The sequence below is a fragment of the Phragmites australis genome, chromosome 3, assembly GCF_958298935.1.
Source record: "Phragmites australis chromosome 3, lpPhrAust1.1, whole genome shotgun sequence".
NCBI classification, from domain to species: domain Eukaryota; kingdom Viridiplantae; phylum Streptophyta; class Magnoliopsida; order Poales; family Poaceae; genus Phragmites; species Phragmites australis.
Window position 1 is genome coordinate 4581606 of NC_084923.1, and position 16749 is coordinate 4598354.

The 16749-nt window shown below is 45.0% G+C and overlaps 2 protein-coding genes and 2 pseudogenes across 3 annotated transcripts; 3 read left to right on the forward strand and 1 right to left on the reverse strand.

Moving 5' to 3' along the window:
- Positions 1–1025: 1025 nt before the first annotated feature.
- LOC133911675 (F-box/kelch-repeat protein At1g55270-like) lies at positions 1026–4240 on the forward strand (annotated as a pseudogene).
- LOC133910441 (F-box/kelch-repeat protein At1g55270-like) lies at positions 4054–5770 on the forward strand (annotated as a pseudogene).
- A 2272-nt stretch (positions 5771–8042) lies between these two features.
- On the forward strand, positions 8043–11960 carry LOC133911676 (uncharacterized). Of its 2 annotated transcripts, XM_062354035.1 has the most exons (13): positions 8043–8231; positions 8754–8978; positions 9097–9166; positions 9250–9446; positions 9538–9613; positions 9877–9960; positions 10056–10135; positions 10227–10353; positions 10716–10775; positions 10871–10921; positions 11014–11172; positions 11266–11398; positions 11517–11960. In XM_062354035.1, the coding sequence occupies exons 2-13, from the start codon at positions 8809–8811 to the stop codon at positions 11681–11683; spliced, it is 1374 nt and encodes a 457-aa protein (XP_062210019.1). In that variant the 5' UTR covers positions 8043–8231; positions 8754–8808; the 3' UTR covers positions 11684–11960. The 2 variants fall into 2 exon arrangements, with proteins under 2 accessions (XP_062210019.1, XP_062210018.1); XM_062354034.1 differs by lacking the exon at positions 8043–8231 and having other exon boundaries at positions 8250–8978.
- An 87-nt stretch (positions 11961–12047) lies between these two features.
- Positions 12048–13210, reverse strand: LOC133911677 (late embryogenesis abundant protein At3g53040-like). The gene is made up of 2 exons (XM_062354036.1): positions 12875–13210; positions 12048–12765 (listed from the first exon to the last, which is right to left on the reverse strand). Exons 1-2 carry the CDS (start codon positions 13161–13163, stop codon positions 12065–12067), a joined length of 990 nt encoding a protein of 329 aa, XP_062210020.1. The 5' UTR covers positions 13164–13210; the 3' UTR covers positions 12048–12064.
- Between the last annotated feature and the right edge of the window lie 3539 nt (positions 13211–16749).

The window sequence follows — 16749 nt, forward strand, 5'->3', positions numbered from 1 at the left end:
TTTCTGGTTTTTATATACCGATGAGCTAAAATTTTATTTAAAAACTAACTATCAAAATTTAATAATTATGATCGCTTTCTTAACTTACTCAAAAGTTCTAAAGCCATATACTATTCAAACGAAGCTAATAGTATAAATAAGTTTTGAGAAAACAGTTTGAACGGAATTATATTTGTTAAAAAAAATTGATTAATTATATTTATCTGTACTGAGTTTTCATTTAATTAACTAAATTTACGACTATATGAATGAATATAGAAATTATAATTATAATTAATTATTCACATAAAAATATTTTTTTACACCAATAAATAAATCCACTTATAAAAGTGAATAAAAAATTATATCTATCATATCAGATTAAAATAATGGATATAAACAACTCTAAGTCATCTCCAGCAGAGAAGAGGCATTTTTCAGATCCGGCTGGTACAGTGTTTTGCGGTGCTACATTGTTGCTACAGTACTACGAGAAAGAAAATGTCCTGCAAACCCGAAGGAAGAAAACGAAGTCTGTTATTTTGGTAATACTGTAGCAATACTGTAGCTATACTGTTTATAGAGGCTGACAGCGGATTCGAAGAGAGGAAAAGAGAAGAAGAAGGTAGAAAATAGGGTAGCTGCTGAAGATGAAAAAAATAAGGAATGCTGTAATAGTAATAGAGATATTATAATAGTATTTTTAAGATGAAAATTTGAGGTTGTTAATGGGATGGCCTAACACACTTTTCACTTAAAACTGTGCTAACACACCTTACGCGTCTGTAGATGAGAGGTTGGGCGGTGTGGGGTCATACTGTCAGTGGGGGACGAGAACGTGGAAACGTGGAGCGCGTTGCCTAAACGTTGAAGGCTAGGGACCCACCTGTCAGAGTATGGGTCACTGACCTTGTGGCCCTGCATTTCTAGGGCCCATCTTCCAGCCACGTCCGGTTTTCCATGGGGACTGCACGCCTTGCTAGGAGTACTCGGATAGCGGGCCCACATGTCGGAGGTAAAATTCGCTTGAAGTGAAGATTCTTGTTCGTTGGGTTTTGTTCAAGAAAGGAAGCCTAGTGGATACTGGAGTGGGGGCTTCTCCGCATCCAGAGGCCAAATCGAGTGTGTTCCTCGTCTACTCGGCTCGATCCGGCAATGCGTGCGGCTGCCGGAGGATCCCCGCCGCGACGTGCGGCTGGTATTCCTGTCCACGCGCCACTGGTGAGCTCCGCTCCCACCTTTCTTGGCCTCGAGCAGCACGTGCTCCTTTTAGCTGCAAGACGGGTAGATTAGCTCGGACATGGTGTTCCTTGTGCCAAAGACGAAGCCTTTGGTTCCAAGCTGAGATCTTTTTGCTTAAATCTGTTGTTTTCCTGCATAACGCTTGGAAAATTGCGGGTTTTGGGGAATGGGGATGGTTGTAGGGCTTGACTTTGGAGTCTAGGTTCAATTGTCATAGGAGCGTTTGGTAATCTTTTCTGCCTTTCTGGTGTAGCGTTTGGGGTTAATCTGTTAGCTGTTATTTTTTCTGTGAGTAATCGTAGCTGTGGTGTGCAGATGACACCTCTTGTTAGTGAGGAACAATGTTAATAGACATACTGTATGATAGTAATGAGTATCCCCATAACATGGATTGCAATTTTTCGCCCCATTTACCATGAAGTCATCCTCAATTTGTTAGCAATGAACCAAACTTAGACGAATTGTAGCTACTAGCTAAGCTAATCTCATCGCCACATCAAGACAGCTCATGAGCCACTGGTGTTGTATGTTTAGCTAGAGGTCATGCGCTATATGCGTAGTTTTTAAGGACATAAGACTTACTAACAAAGACCATACCGATCATAATGGAATCAATAAATGAATACAAAAGCATTGAATATATATGAATGCAATTCTAGAACGACTTATCATTGCAACATTACTTTACAAGCACCCTGTTTGCCAACATTATCATAGCTCGTAACACTAATATAACGATGTTAGTACATAATTAGCACACTAAGATATCCTTAGGCATTTCATAATGCCAGTAGTGTTAATGTTGGTAAAGTTGTTGGGTACTTGGATGCACTACCAATTTTGGAACCTCTCAATATTTTTACATATCTTTTGACAAACCTCTACAGTAAAGTACAAATTATCCATGCAGTAAATGATAATAAATATAGACAAAAAATACCATCAGGAGGCTATAGGGTGAGGGAAGAATTAATATTTGATTTAATACATTCAAATCCAAACATGTTGCATAAAAGCAAATGGAGCACACGAAATTGAAGAACCATCCGCTCACCTTAAAAGAACACCTTTGGGACTGTTGGGGGATAAGTCCTTTATCTCCAGTATCTATTTTTAGTTTTTGTTGGCAAGAGAGGGACCAAGGGGAGAGCTTTTCTCCGGTTTTTCAGGCAAAGTTGTGTGGATTCCTTGCAATTTTCCTCAATCTTGAGATGGATTCAGCACATAAAGCAAAGTCATTCGCCAGCAAAACTCGTGTGTTTCGATCACTAGTGAGTTCCGCTCACTTTTCTAGCGTCAAGCATAGCTCTTTTTCTCGCAATGTCATGAATTTGGGCTTGTAGGCAGGGTTATTTCAGAAGGCGGTACCCTTGGTTCAAAGTTACGATCTTCCACTCAATCTGGTTTTATTTTCCCTGCTCAAACTCCGGAAATTTCTATGATTTGAGTTTCGATCTGGATCCTCAGGGTTTGTTTCTGGAGTTTGGGTATGGAGGTGATTAGATCACCCCTTTTAAAGTCATGCAATGAGGAGATATTTTAGTATTGCTTTTATCAGTCATAGGCATGCTATCGTTATGAAGGTGCTACTCTCGCAATTCACAATTAATATAGTACATGGGAATTTCATATTATCATATGAGCACCACTTATTCAGTGCAGATCTATCTGTTTTCACGTGAAAAAGTTACGCAGTTATGAACATTTGATACATCTGTGTATGAGGATGAAGCTACTCAGCAAACGCAAATATAATTTATCATTTGGGCTCACAAGCAAAATAAACCAAGCTCGTGTAATTTCAGACTGGAATCTGAACAGTAGCTGCTAAGTGCTCCTGCTGTACTTTTTATTTGAGTACTAGTTCTTATGCATGCTATGTTTCGTAAAACCACATATTTTGATTTTTATTTATCAGGAGTTCAGTGGAATAAGGATAAACCTAGGTTTCAAACTTCTAAGCCAATTTACTAGTTATCTGATAGTCTGGCCTAACTTGTACTGCTGAATGATTTGTTCCCTCTATTTTGCATAAAATGAACATCTAAGTAATGATATCTATTTTTATTCATGTTTATTCTTCCAGCACTGAGTGTCTGAATCTCATTTGCATAATATGCTACTAGTAGCTGGACAAGAATAGATTCTTTTGTCCTCGATAATTCATACCTAGCTGAAAGGATGGTTGCTTTGCTGTGGTTTTGTTTTCTGTTGTTTCATGTTCAGGTCAATATAAGCATCCTAACTTGATTGATCAATGCATCTGCAGGTAGAATCTGTATCCTGCTACTGCAAGGTAGATGGAGGTCTTAAAACCGTTGTAAGTGCTAGGAAGTTTGTCCCTGGTGCAAAGCAGTGCATGCAACCTGATACCAAACAAGTGCAAGTCAAGGAGCTCGGGCAAGGAGAGGTACCAAACTCAGTCACCACTGCTGCCTGGTCTTCCTGATGAACTGGCTATTTCCTGTCTCATGCGGGTTGCTCGAGCAGAGCACCCAAATATCCGGTTAGTCCGTAAACGATGGAACCGACTTTCGTCTGGGAATTATTATTACTCCATGTGTAAGAAATTTGGCATGATAGATTTCATGTGGGGCCGCACCTACAGCCATCGGCGCCAACAGGAAGGTCCAGCAACCCCCTGATCTCAGGGGATCAATTCCCGTAACCACCCCGGGCAGAATCATCTATTTCCTCGTATTCAGGATATTAGTTTCCTTTCAATCAAGTTATATATTTCCTTAGCAGCAGGAATACTATTTCCCCAATTAGAGTTTCTTTCAAATATTTTCCTATTCTAAGAGCCCTCTCCTGTTTAAAGGAAGCCAAGAGATGAATAGACGGCAAGCAAGAAGAATTCCTATCTCTCTCTCTCTCTCTCTCAGTTCCCTCCTTCCTCCATTCTCTCTTTCACAGACCACCACGGCTACCGGGCACCGAGCGGCCAGCCACCCTCGGCCCCCAACACACCATTCCTACGCTCTCGGTCATCACCAGAGAACCTACTGATTGAGGCTTGTGACAGCAGAGGAATGGGTTTACGTCTTCAAAAGGGACCTTGATCAGAAGCTATCTTGGCATGCCTTTGATCCAGTAAACCAGCTCTGGAAGTCACTGCCTCCAGTTCCACCGGAGTATTCAGAAGCTGTTGGCTTTGGTTGTGCTGTTCTCAATGGATGCTATCTGTACTTATTTGGCGGCAAAGACCCAGTATGTGGGTCTATGAGGCGTATTGTATTTTACAATGCTCGGATAAACAAATGGCTTTGAGCTCCAGATATGCTACAAAAACGGTACTTCTTTGGTTCTTGTGTCATAAACAACTGCCTCTATGTTGCTGGTGGGGAGTGTGAAGGGATACAGAGAACACTAAGTTCTGCTGAGGTCTATGATCCAAACAGGAATAGATGGTCTTGCATTGCTGAAATGAGCACAGGAATGGTGCCCTCCTTTGGAGTTGTATATGATGGCAAGTGGTTCCTAAAAGGGCTCAAATTCTCATCTAAAATCTGGTCAACCACCGGTGATGAAATGGTTACGGGCTGGCAGAATCCAAGCATTTCCTTGAATGGCCGGCTTTATTCAGCTGATTCTCGCGATGGCTGTAAGCTCTGAGTTTATAATAGACAGACAGGATCATGGACAAGATTCATGGACACCAGGCGCCATCTGGGCTGCTCACGAGCTCTTGAAGCTGCGGCCTTGGTCTCACTTAATGGAAAGCTCTGCATTATCCGTAACAATTTGAGTATCACTCTTATCGATATATCAGACCCAACAACAGTGACTGAGGTTGACAGTGCCCGCATGTGGGAGATTTTGGTCGAAAGGGGCAGCACAGGTCTTTCATGCCAAACCTGTGGTCAACCATTGCAGGTCGTAATCTAAAGACCCACATCATGCATTGTCAGGTGCTCCAAGTTTTAGTATGGGCGTATGTGAAATGGAAACATACTCGCATTTGCACACAACCCTTAGAGGCCCAGTTAGAAGCTGAAATGGGTACCATAACTGTAGCAAAGAGACCAGCTGTTTCTCAGTAAACATCTACTGATTTCATTTTTGAAACTCTCTGATTTTGGCACAGTTGCATGCTATTTGTCATATAAGACTGGTTGCCCATAATATTGAGGGGAAACTGGGGAGCAGAGGAATCATCCATAGAATTGTTGGTTGATTTCAGAAGTACTTCATGATTTTGGTGAGCTGATGCTTCAGGAATTTGGACAGCTGATTCTATTGAGGTAGGCAGCGAAAGCTGCATAGATTACTGTCATGCTGTCATACTTTCATATCTTCCTTTTGGGTTATTAGGCATGGAAAACATTGTTGCAGCGGTAGGCTAGACTTAGTATGGAGAAGGAACAAATCTTATGTTTATGCCTTGAAATCTATCCTGCCTGGTTGCTGTGTACTGAAAAGTTTTGCAATTGATCAGTGCTATTTCTGAAAGAAATTCCCACAGACACTCTCTCTTTTTTATTATGAATTGTGTGGTCTCGTAATAACTCCCAAAATGTTGCCCTTTCCCTTTGAACTATCTGCATGCATCCAGGCCGAGTCCTCAGCTGGTTTGATGAATCTGCTTGAAAATTTTGTTTTCATATGCATAGTAATGCACTGATGCTCAAGCAGCTCCGCCTAACATATATCACTCCCTTGTACAGTTGTTGAAAACATCGACAGGAAAGTAATCTGTCAAATTTGTGAGGCATGACAAATACATGCTGAGATGTATCGGTTGTTTATCGATCATTTTCAGAGGCGGGACTAGATGATAACTTTGAACTGCTGATATTTTTATGCTGATCTGGGTACCTGATCTGTAGTTGGTATGCAAGTCGTTGGTATGCAAGTCAAAGCCAGGGAACAGCTGCAGAAGTCCATGGGCTGCTAAACCCCTCCCCTTCTTGTCAAAAGCATACCATGGGCTGCTAATGTGGTTAAGTAAAATATATAATGAATAATTCCAGCCATATCCTGTGAGCCCTTTGGATGCATCTCCATTCAAAGAATGGGAAGAAAGAAAGAATTTGGATGGTTGCCCACCGCCAACTTGGTCCATGTTGCTGACAACTTGATATCGTTCTATAACTAGCCTGTTCGAATTTTTTCCTGATAAAAGAACCCGAATTTGTCTAGTGATTTTGTGATGGATCGACAATGTGATGGATCGACACTGATCTTTGCATGATTGCTGCGAGATATGTCTGCATAATGGGGCAATGCACATGGTTGATGCCCTCATTGACTAGGCTGGTCCAAGTGAAGGTTGGGGAATATTACATCACATGAAAGCTATGGTGAAGAATAATGCATGTCTGCTAATCTCGATAGTTTGATTTCCTTTAGCGAGAGGGCTGACAAAATGCGCTTGCAGCAGTAAGTAACACCAAACGCTTGCTGAATGTACGGCCGGCGGCTTTCGTTCCTGCTTTCGTGGAATGACCAAATCTGCCGGGACTTCATGAGATATTTGCCCAAATCTCTGACTTGATCACGAATTGCCTTTCCCTTGATTCACATTATTTTGTTGACCGAACAATTGAGAAGAAGAACAGTGAAATTGCTAATTTGCGAGCATCAGCTGAAAAACTTATCCTGAGGACACCAACATCCGTTGCTCATGCATAGCAAAACGTGACAACCTTACATCCGGGTGGATCTGCTGCAGTAGAGGACTCTTGACTGCTTGCGGGAAATGTTCTGGTGAAGCAGGGGCGGAGCCAGGTGTCGATCAACTTAGGCTCTGGCCCTTCTTGCCTCATGCAAGTTTTTTAGAACATGCAGCTGCGAACCTGTTGAGTCTATGGACCTCGCTTGCCTGCCACGCGACGCGCCTCCCGAGCGTTACCGTCCGCTATGTTCGGCCCTAGCCTTTCAGCTCTGGCCAGTGTGGTGAAGTAGCGGGCGGACTGTTCTGGCTGTTTTCTTCACGTGCGTGGATGTGATTAAGTAACATGAAAATAAACGGCGAATGTTAACGTCTTGTTTGACTCATTTGCCTTCGACTCCCCGCTCAGCCGCGGATTCAAATTGAGATGCTATGATTCTAGAGGAATTGAAGTTATAGTTACTTCAAATATAGTTACTTCAAAACGTCATGAGCCGTTTGATCTCCAGATAGCAAGATCTACAAATAAAATTTGATGCTGCATATTACTGTAGCTCCACTCACAAGTTGCTATAACCCTCGTGCGCTCCGTATCACCCAGCCACTACCCCACTGTCGCGAGCCGTCGCCGGAGTTGTGCTGTCGCGGGTGGAGTGACACTGGCCTAGACCATCGCAGGTTCGAGCGTGGAATAATTTACCGTGCACCTCAACACTAGGAGTTTCCTGAACGGGGAAGATAAGGGAAGCGAGTCAGCAACGATAGTCCGAGGCTGTAAAGCCAAATGAGGAACAGAAGGATCTTCACCTTTTTCCCGGATACGCAAAACGGCAACCCGACGTCTGAAGTGGAATTTTTTACTTTGGCTCTTTTTAAAAACGTATTTCACAAATGGATCATTCAGAAAGCATTATTTAAAAATAGACACTTTTTCGATGTTATGACTATTAACGGCGTTGTTCAACAACGCAGGTCATAACAATTAGCGTCGTAGTAACTCTCAGGTATGATGACAACTAGCATGTGCTACCTATCACGCATATGTACATGTGTAAAATAATCTATTTTCATAAATTATTTTCTCAAATATCTATTTGTAAAATATATATTTGAGAAGGATCAAAATGTTAAAATTCCAGACGTCTGAACGGGCGAAAGAGGCCGAATCCCTTCCAGCAACGAACGAACAGAGAGAGACAGAGGATTAAAAGAAGAGAGAGAATAGAAGGAGAAAGAAAAAGAAACCACCAATGTCCTGTGGCGAGGGCGGCGTCTACTGCTCTAGCCTACCTACTGCACTTGGTCGCGCAGCGCGCGGCGCGCGGCTATAAATACCAGCGCCGGATCCAATACTGACCGTCCCGTGCGCTCGCCGATCACCTCTGCTCTCGTCAGGGTACATGCAGATACGCGACTGCTCTCTTCTCCTTGATTGTGCTCTTGCTCTTGTTTATTGCTACTGAATCTCGGCGCGGTTTTTGTGTTGCCGGCCGCCGCCGCGGCGCGCATTACTGTTTCCCAAAGTTTCCAGGTTCTAACCTGCTTCTTTTAGGACGATAAAGATAAAGATGGGGGTTTTCTTTTATGGGATCTATGGCGTGAGGCATACGATAGATTCCGATGCTTTTGTTGCTGACGGCTCGTCTTGAGTGCCGTTGCTGTGTTTCTGTTGTTTCCTTTTCCGAGGGGATTTAATCAGAGCTTCGTCTGTTTGCTGCTGTGTCCGACCTACCTTCCCTGCTTCAGTCTATATGCAATGCCCATCCCAAAAACCTCGCTTTTCAGCAATTCGTTCGTTCTTGACCAGAAGATTCCACCATTATCAAATCGTTACATTTGCTCGGCGTTTTACGAGTCGCAGGAAAAGTTTTCCTCTTTTTCTGAATTCTGATGCAGTTTCAGTTGTTTCGAAATTCAGAATTGTAGCTGAAGGTTCAGAAGCTAGTACTACCGGCCAGTACTCTTTACTTTCCATGGCTGATGCAAAGGATGACGAGGTCATGACCGAGGCACAGATTGCTCAGCCCCTGGGACGGTGGCCGATACTGTCCTACGGCGTCGGCCACATGCTGAATGACATCACGTCAGCTTGCTGGTTCACGTACCTGCTGCTCTTCTTGCAACAAATCGGGCTTGCTCCAAGGTAGTAATAATATCTATCAACAGCATCGCACTAGTGGTCAGCGTATATAGAGATTTCTTTTTCTGAAGTGAAGCCCTATCACTGCACCTGAACTTACGGCTTACGTTTCTTCTTGCAGGGATGCGGCTATTGTGATGCTCTCAGGTCAGGTCGCGGATGGGCTGATGACGGTTCTGGCAGGCGAGATGGTATCAGAAAAACTGAAACTTTATGTTATTGCAGATTATGACTCGATAGTAACTGATCTGTGAACAATGTGCTATACGATCAGATCGACAGATTTGGCCGTTTCAAGCTGTGGCACATTGGAGGATCAGTCCTGGTTGGAATTTCCTTCTCTTCAGTCTTCGGTGGCTGTCTGCTCTGCACCATTCTGGGGACAGATTCATACCTTCTGAGGACCGTCGGCTACAGCTTCTTCGCAGCGGTGTTCAACATCGGTTGGGCGGCCACACAAGTTTCCCACATGTAAGCACAATTTCCTCTTGAAATTTGGCTGGAACGTTTGTCTGACATACAAATTTTGGGCTCTGGCTGATGCATTCTTTCTTTTGTTCAGGTCAATGGTGAACTGCATGACACTGAATCCGACAAGCCGTGTAGCCTTAGCAAGCTGCAGAAATGCATTCACTATGGTGAGTACTGAGTAGTGAGCACTAGCAATTAGCATAGTCATCTTATGAACACACTGTAGCTGGCAGTTGTTCTTACTAGCATTCTGCAATGGAACTTATTCTACACAAAACAAAACTCTTCGTACTGTTGTCCTTTTCTGATTCAAACTGCCTGGAAGTGTGTGGGCTCATCGATTAATGCCCATTTGATCAATCAATTCTGTCTCGTTCCATTTAAACCCTTCTTCATATGAGGAATATGCTCACAAGAATGGCAAATACAGGTGGCAAATCTTGGTTTATACGCGATTGCGTTAGCTGTCTTTGGTGCAGTAAAGGCGAAAGTATGCTCAGACATTGTTCTTCAGGTGATATAAGGAAAAAAAGAACTCTGTCAAAGACCAAGAAATATAAGCAAATGTTTCCTGTTACTAAACTGCTCTTCATTTTCTTCACCCTGCAGTACCGGTGGATAGCATACGTGTCCATTTTCATAGGATGCTGCTTCCTGGTTGTCTTTCATGCTGGAACAAAGGAACCAAAGTACGTTAGTAGATCATTCAGAATGGAACAATGCAGGACCGATATATATGCTACATAAAAATCATGTGTTCTGAATTTTGCGGTTTTGCAGCTTGAAGTCGGAATCTAACTGTAAGAAGAAGGCTCGGATTTCCTGGGGTTACTGGTTCAAGAAGACCTTGTACTACCAAGTCGCTCTCCTGTATATGCTTGCAAGACTGATCACAAACGTGTCTCAGGTTGGCACCATGCGCAATAAGAAAAAGTTAATGTTCTCAATTGTCATGAAAATGCACATGGCACGATCTATCATCAACTTTGTTCTTTTAGCGGATTATTTAATAAGGTTCCATCTCTCATGCACCAAGTCCCTAAGATTTTTCTGAACATAAGTACCTAAGATATATAACATTTATTCCTATTTTCAGAATAGAACTTTTGTCAGACAAAATCATGCACTTTTTTTTATTAGAGAATAAAAATACTATTCGGTCTTTTCTTGTCTAAATCTGTTTGTAACAAATTATATATGTTTCACACTATCCCCTGACATGATCTGTGATATGATCTCTGACATGATACTTCTTTTTTCCATTTTCAGTCGCTCATCGCGTTCTATGTCACCAGGGATCTGAGAATGAACGAATACTCGAAGGCAATAGTAAGTTGTTCGATTCATTGCTTCAACTTGTACATAGTGTTGAGAACTACATTTGCATTTTTTTTCTCACACCTTTGATCTCTCTCTCTCTGCAGATACCAGCGATCATATTCTGCTGCAGCTTCTTCGTGTCCATTGTCCTGCAGGTCCAACCCTTGCGTTAACTCCTCACAAACTTGCACACTGCTCACTTCAAAAAAAGAAAATTCTCACATCTTTGCAACTGCGTGCAATGCAGGAGATCAAGTGGAACAGCCGTCGCCTAAAGTCCCTCCTCACCATCGGCGCGACGCTCTGGGTCATCTCCGGCGTTGCGGTCTTCGTCCTCCCGAGCCAGATGAGCAACCTGATGTACCCTCTCTCCATGGTCATCGGCGCTGCCAACGCCCTCGTGATGGTAAAGACGGGCGCCTAGCACTGTCATGCACCGTGCTGTTCATAACAATCTGTGATTTTGCTTAGGATTTTTGTGTGTTCTGGGCATGGGCAGGTCACCACGGTTGGACTGGAGAGCGCGTTGGTAGGGGAGGACCTGAACGGCTGCGCCTTCGTCTACGGCTCGCTTAGCTTCTTGGACAAGATCTCCTGCGGAATCGCTCTGTTCGCTCTTGAATCGTACGAAGGTAACGTAGAGATCAGCGAAGCACGATGAAGAGCTTCAATTTTTTACGTGGTTTGCTGTCGAATAGGCATGATTTTTAGCAACTAATTGGACCTGCAATTCCTTGCCGTTTGGTGCAGACACGATTAGCTGCGGCGAGACGAGGGGACTAAGCACGGTGAGCAGGTATGGGACGGGCCTGATCCCCTCGTGCTTCGCCGTCCTCTCCCTGGTTGTCACCTCCACGCTGAGGCTGCAGGACGCTGCCCCGAGAGCCGCCGCCCTGGAAGCTCCGCTCCTTGTCTGAATGCTTCTGTTGAGGAACTGGTGATTTCTCTGTTCTCTGTGTATTCCAGATTGAAGAAAGAAGAAATCTGCATCCTTTCCAATTAGGTTTGAAAAGGCACAACTATGTTGTCGCTTCTTTTCAATTAGATTTGAAAAGGAGGCTTCTTTGTACACATGTTACCATGCACCATCAGTCCATCACAATTCCAGTTTTTAGGTGAAAAAAGATGTAATCGTTTGTGCAAAGCTTGTCTACACATCATCAGATTATTGTACAATGTAGGAACGACACCATCAATGGCCCGAACCGTGTGAAAAACTAGTGTAACACAATGAAAACATCATCAACAGGAACTATGCCAAGAAGTGTTTTGAGACTGAACTAACGCCGGCTCGCAGCTCACAGCTCGTCGACCGTCCGGTGCTTGCCCGTGCCGTCGACGTCCGCCCTCCTGTGCTTTTCCTTGCCATCGCCGTCGGCGCCGGTCACCCTGTCCTTCACCTCCTCGAGCCTCTCCTTGGCCATGTCGGCCGTCTCCCACACCTTGTTCTTCACCTTCTCGTATCCTTCGTTGGCTTTCTCCTTGGCCGCCTCCGCCGTCTCCCACGCGCCGTCCTTCGCCGACGCCGCCTTCTCCGCGGCCTTCCCCTTGGCCGCCTCCTTCGACTGCTGCGCCTTCTTTCCGGCCGCCTCCGCCTGCTCCCACGCCGCGTCCTTTGTGGCGCCCGCCTTATCGGCAGCGGCGCCCTTCGCCGTAGCTATCTTCTCGCACGCTGCGTCCTTCTCCTTGCCGGCCTTCTCCGCCGCCGCGTCCGTGGTCTGCCGCAGAGTCTCCTGGGTCTTGCCGGCCTTCTCCTTGGCGTTCTCGAACCCCTGGCCAGCCTTCTCCTCGACCTTAGTCTTGCCCTGCTTCGACCGCTCGTGCGCCTCGGCCGCCTCCTTGGTCTTCTGCTTGGCGTACCCCGCCTTATTGGATGCCTCGCCGGCCGCGCCCTTCACCGTCTCCTTCGCCTTATCCTTTTCTTGGCCCGCCTTGTTGGACGCGCCCTCCGCGGCATCCTCCGCCGCCTCCTTCGCGTCCCCGGCCTTCTTCCCTACCTCTGCAGCATGTACACAACGCGCGTCACTACCAGCACGCACGAGAAAAGAACAACGCCGCGCAGCACAACAAGTTCAATTTCGAAAAGAAAAAGGTCGCGGCTTTCTCACCGGAGGCGGTGTGCTGGGCGGACTCGCGCGCTGACTTGACGGTCTGGCCGGCCTTGCGCGCGGCCGCCTCCTCGTCGACGTCGACGTGGTGCTTGAGGCCGAGCCCCTCGGAGATCTCGTCCTTGACCCAGTCCGTCCCCGACTCCCCCTCCTTGTTGCCCGCCTCCGTGGGCTCGTGGTCGTTCGTCTTCGTCGCCACGCCCGCCGCAGCTGCCGAGGCCACTGCCACCACCATCAGCAGCAGCGACGCGGGGACGGCGAGCCTTCTCGACGACAACACGATCGGCATTGCTCCGCCCAAGTGACTGGTTCAGTCGTGTTCTAGTTGTGTACACTCCCGTCTTGGTGAGAACAGTGAAGCGATCGTGTTCGGGGTTTTATGGGCGCGATGGGTTTGGACGCGTGTAGGGGGTGGTTCGAGCGAGGCGGGCAGGGGCGCGACGGGTGTCCGGTTGAGGTGGCGCGTTGCCGCACACGTCGTCTCGTCGGTCGCCGTGATCGGAATTTTTTTAATATTATACTTTTTACAGATATTACAACAGTAATACCGAAAATAAAGAAATTCTAAAAATAATATATGTTGGCCCAACTGTTTGATAAAAATTTGCTTTCGCCCTACTGTACGGTGAAAATACTATTTTCGTCATACCGTACGATGAAAATAGGTGACGTGACGCCGGTGACAGGTTATGTGTGCACAGCTGCGGCATCGAGGCAACTTTTGTCAAACCGTATGGTGAAAAATAAATTTCGCCAAACCATTGAACGAATAATCCTGCGGCGTGGACCCTATCTCCTGCGTTGAAATGGCCGAAAAATTTTCTTTTGTCAACAAAATATCGCATTGCTTTTTTCGATTGAACTTATTTCTGAAACGAAATGGAAAGATGTAAAATAAATCGTAGAATCGATAAGTAGCATGAAACCCGGTACAAATATTACATAAGCTAATAAATATTACATGTGACATTGGGTTTTTCGTCGTAGCATGAATAGAAGCTAACCATAAAGAGGTGCCGATAATAAATATTGGCATATACAGTACGTCTAAAGAGTAACCTAACAGCGTGCCACTGCTAAAACAAACATGCCTTAGGGAATAGAAATAGACCGATGTACAATAGATGCTCTCTACTGAGTGCACCTAGGATATTTGTCTTTTTTTGGTATCCCCCCACCGTAGCGCAACGGGCCCTCTCTTGCTTCATTTCACTCTCTGCTTCGCTTGCTTGAGCCACGACGTGCTCCTTCGCGGTGTTCCTGATACGCTCCTCCTCCAGCCGTTTCATCCGTAATTCCTCCTGATGTCGCTCGTACTCTCGGCATTGGTAAGCTTTCCTCCTCCACCGTATCTCCATGCCCACCCACCGCTTCTAGTCCTCATTTTGCTCAATGTCGAGTCATTGCCTGAAGTCGCAGATAGGTGGAGGGGACTGGACAAAAGAAATAAGATGAGAGATTAGTAAGAGAGTGCATATGTTTGAAAAGACCCACTCGTATGATCCATGTTGAAGTTTGTCATACTCGTAGTTGGCACATATGAAGAAGCGTAGGTCATAGGTGTAGAATATGTCTTGAGACTTGCGAAGCCTACAAGGGTCGCCACAGAAGCACATCGGTGGTTCGACCTCTTAGGGGATGAAAATATCTCAATATTTCTTTGCTGGACTTGGTGGAGCTAAGGAAGACATTTCGGTTGAGCGAGCTGAGGAATGAATGGTCTATCTATGGATTATGGTGAGGTTATTTATAATGGATAGGGGCTGGTGCATGGACTGAGTGCAAGAGCTTGGCTGGGGGTGGAGCATAGGATGCTCTATGAAAGCTGGAAAAGTTGTGACATTGGCGTGGCAGAGATTCCCTTTGATAGATCTTACTTGGTGTGGTCATTTCATTCTGCAAAAATTAAAATCCACCATATACAAAAATAAAATCCACTATACTAACATAGTATAATACGATAGCAGAATAAATTAGTAGCATCATAAGATAGTAGCATTAGCAGTCTGAACTAATGAAATGAAAAGCTGAACAAATGATAATTATTAATCGTAAAAACAACACAGACTACTCGTGACCCCTACCCCGACCCCTTCCCTGCACCCTGCCTTTGGCACGCTTGCGCCTACGTGCTGACGCTGGAACATCGGTCTCCTCCTCCTCCCGAGGATGCTTATAGGCTGAAGGTGTGTACCAATCTGGCATGTGACGCTCACGTCTGGGCAACTGGGGACCATAGATGCCTCCTGCTGCGTAGTCTGAGTGTGCAATGGTGCACCGTATAACTATGATGAGCCTAGTACTTCCGAGGTCCCTACATAGTAAAAGAACGGGTTCCCGCTAGACTACGGCATACCCTTGGAAACATGTGTGGTTGTATCGATGCGGATCAAACATGTATTTATATCGTGCACAAACAACTGAGTGTTGGCGGAGAATGCGTAATAAATCAAACATTATGGAAAAAAGAGCTGTGACATACCTGGCGTGGGAATACACACAGGCGTGGCAAAATCAGAGCCTCAGAAAACTTATGGGTCAAATTTTCTAGACCTATAAATAGAGGGATAGGGCTATGAGAGAGTTTGAAGTAGCCACTTAAACCCCTTGTGCCATTTATTTGAGAGCCTAGTGCTAAAGTTTTAGATAAGATGAATGATAAGTGCTTAACTTATGTAATAGGTATGAGTTTTGAGAGAATTTTTTTTAACTTACCTAAAATAGGGCTGACATATTTGAGTAATGAAGTTTATGTTTTTGCATATGCTTTAATTCTCCTCCTTTTAGTTTCCCTCTATTGGTTTCATGAATTTTTTTTTTTGCAAGTTTTCGATCTTGTTTGTGATTTTCATTTTTGAGCTTGAGCTGAATTTTTCCACCTTATTAGAGTTAATCTTCTAATTGCTAAGCATAAAATTCGCGTACAAAAGTACACAATTGGATATTGAATTTCTTTGGCTCTAATCCATTAACTTGGATGTTTTCTTCACCCGGTGATTATCTCCTTGAGTTTTTAGTGTTTCTCTTAAAGATCCAATTTTTGTGGGGGGTTGAGTCATGGATTGGTTTGTTGTGTGAGCTAGGGTTCGATTCTGACAATGAGACTCACCTTTTATTGGATTTTCAAAATTGGTTTTTGAATTGGAACTTTCGGGTTGATCCTGAATTTCTACTGCATTGCTCTTTACGGTGATTCTTCTTGAGGTGTGTTGGATGAATAAGGAGCATGCCATCTATTTCGTAGGAAATTTGTAAGAAGTCTATTCACCTCCCTAGTCGCTTATCTCGGTCCTACAGAAAGCAGCTTTTATAAGTTGAAGTAAAAACAAACAAGCAGCTTTTGGGGTCCGGATTTTACAATCCTTTTGCTAGATTGTCACAATCCCATAATCTGGTGGAGAGCAGTTTTTACAGATCGTGGAATCTAGGCAAACCAATGCGAACATAGATTTTTAATGTATTTACCCACCAGTGCCATTACAACCTCAACGGCGAACCATTTTTTTCTCGTCGCTCTTCCCAACTCGTTTCTCTCTCCCCACCGAAGACACATCCGCGACGACATGCATCCACGCCCGTCGCCCCTCCCCTTCGCCTGAGGAGGAAGGCAGGCTTGTTGTGTCTTTTCTCCCCGTCCTGCACGCTATAGCCAGGCGCACCGCTGTCATACGCACTGTCATCGTGCGTGCAACTGACCTCCTTCCTCTTTGGTGCTGCTTCCCCTCTCTACCCTCCCTTTCCTCGTCCTAACAGGCTAGAGCCAAGGGCACCCACGTTCTCTTCGTGGTCTTGGCTTAGGCATAGAGGCACTGGAGCTGTAGCTTACCGTGCCAGACTTGAAGATCCCGCCACCGCCGAGCTCTGTTGACCTCTGC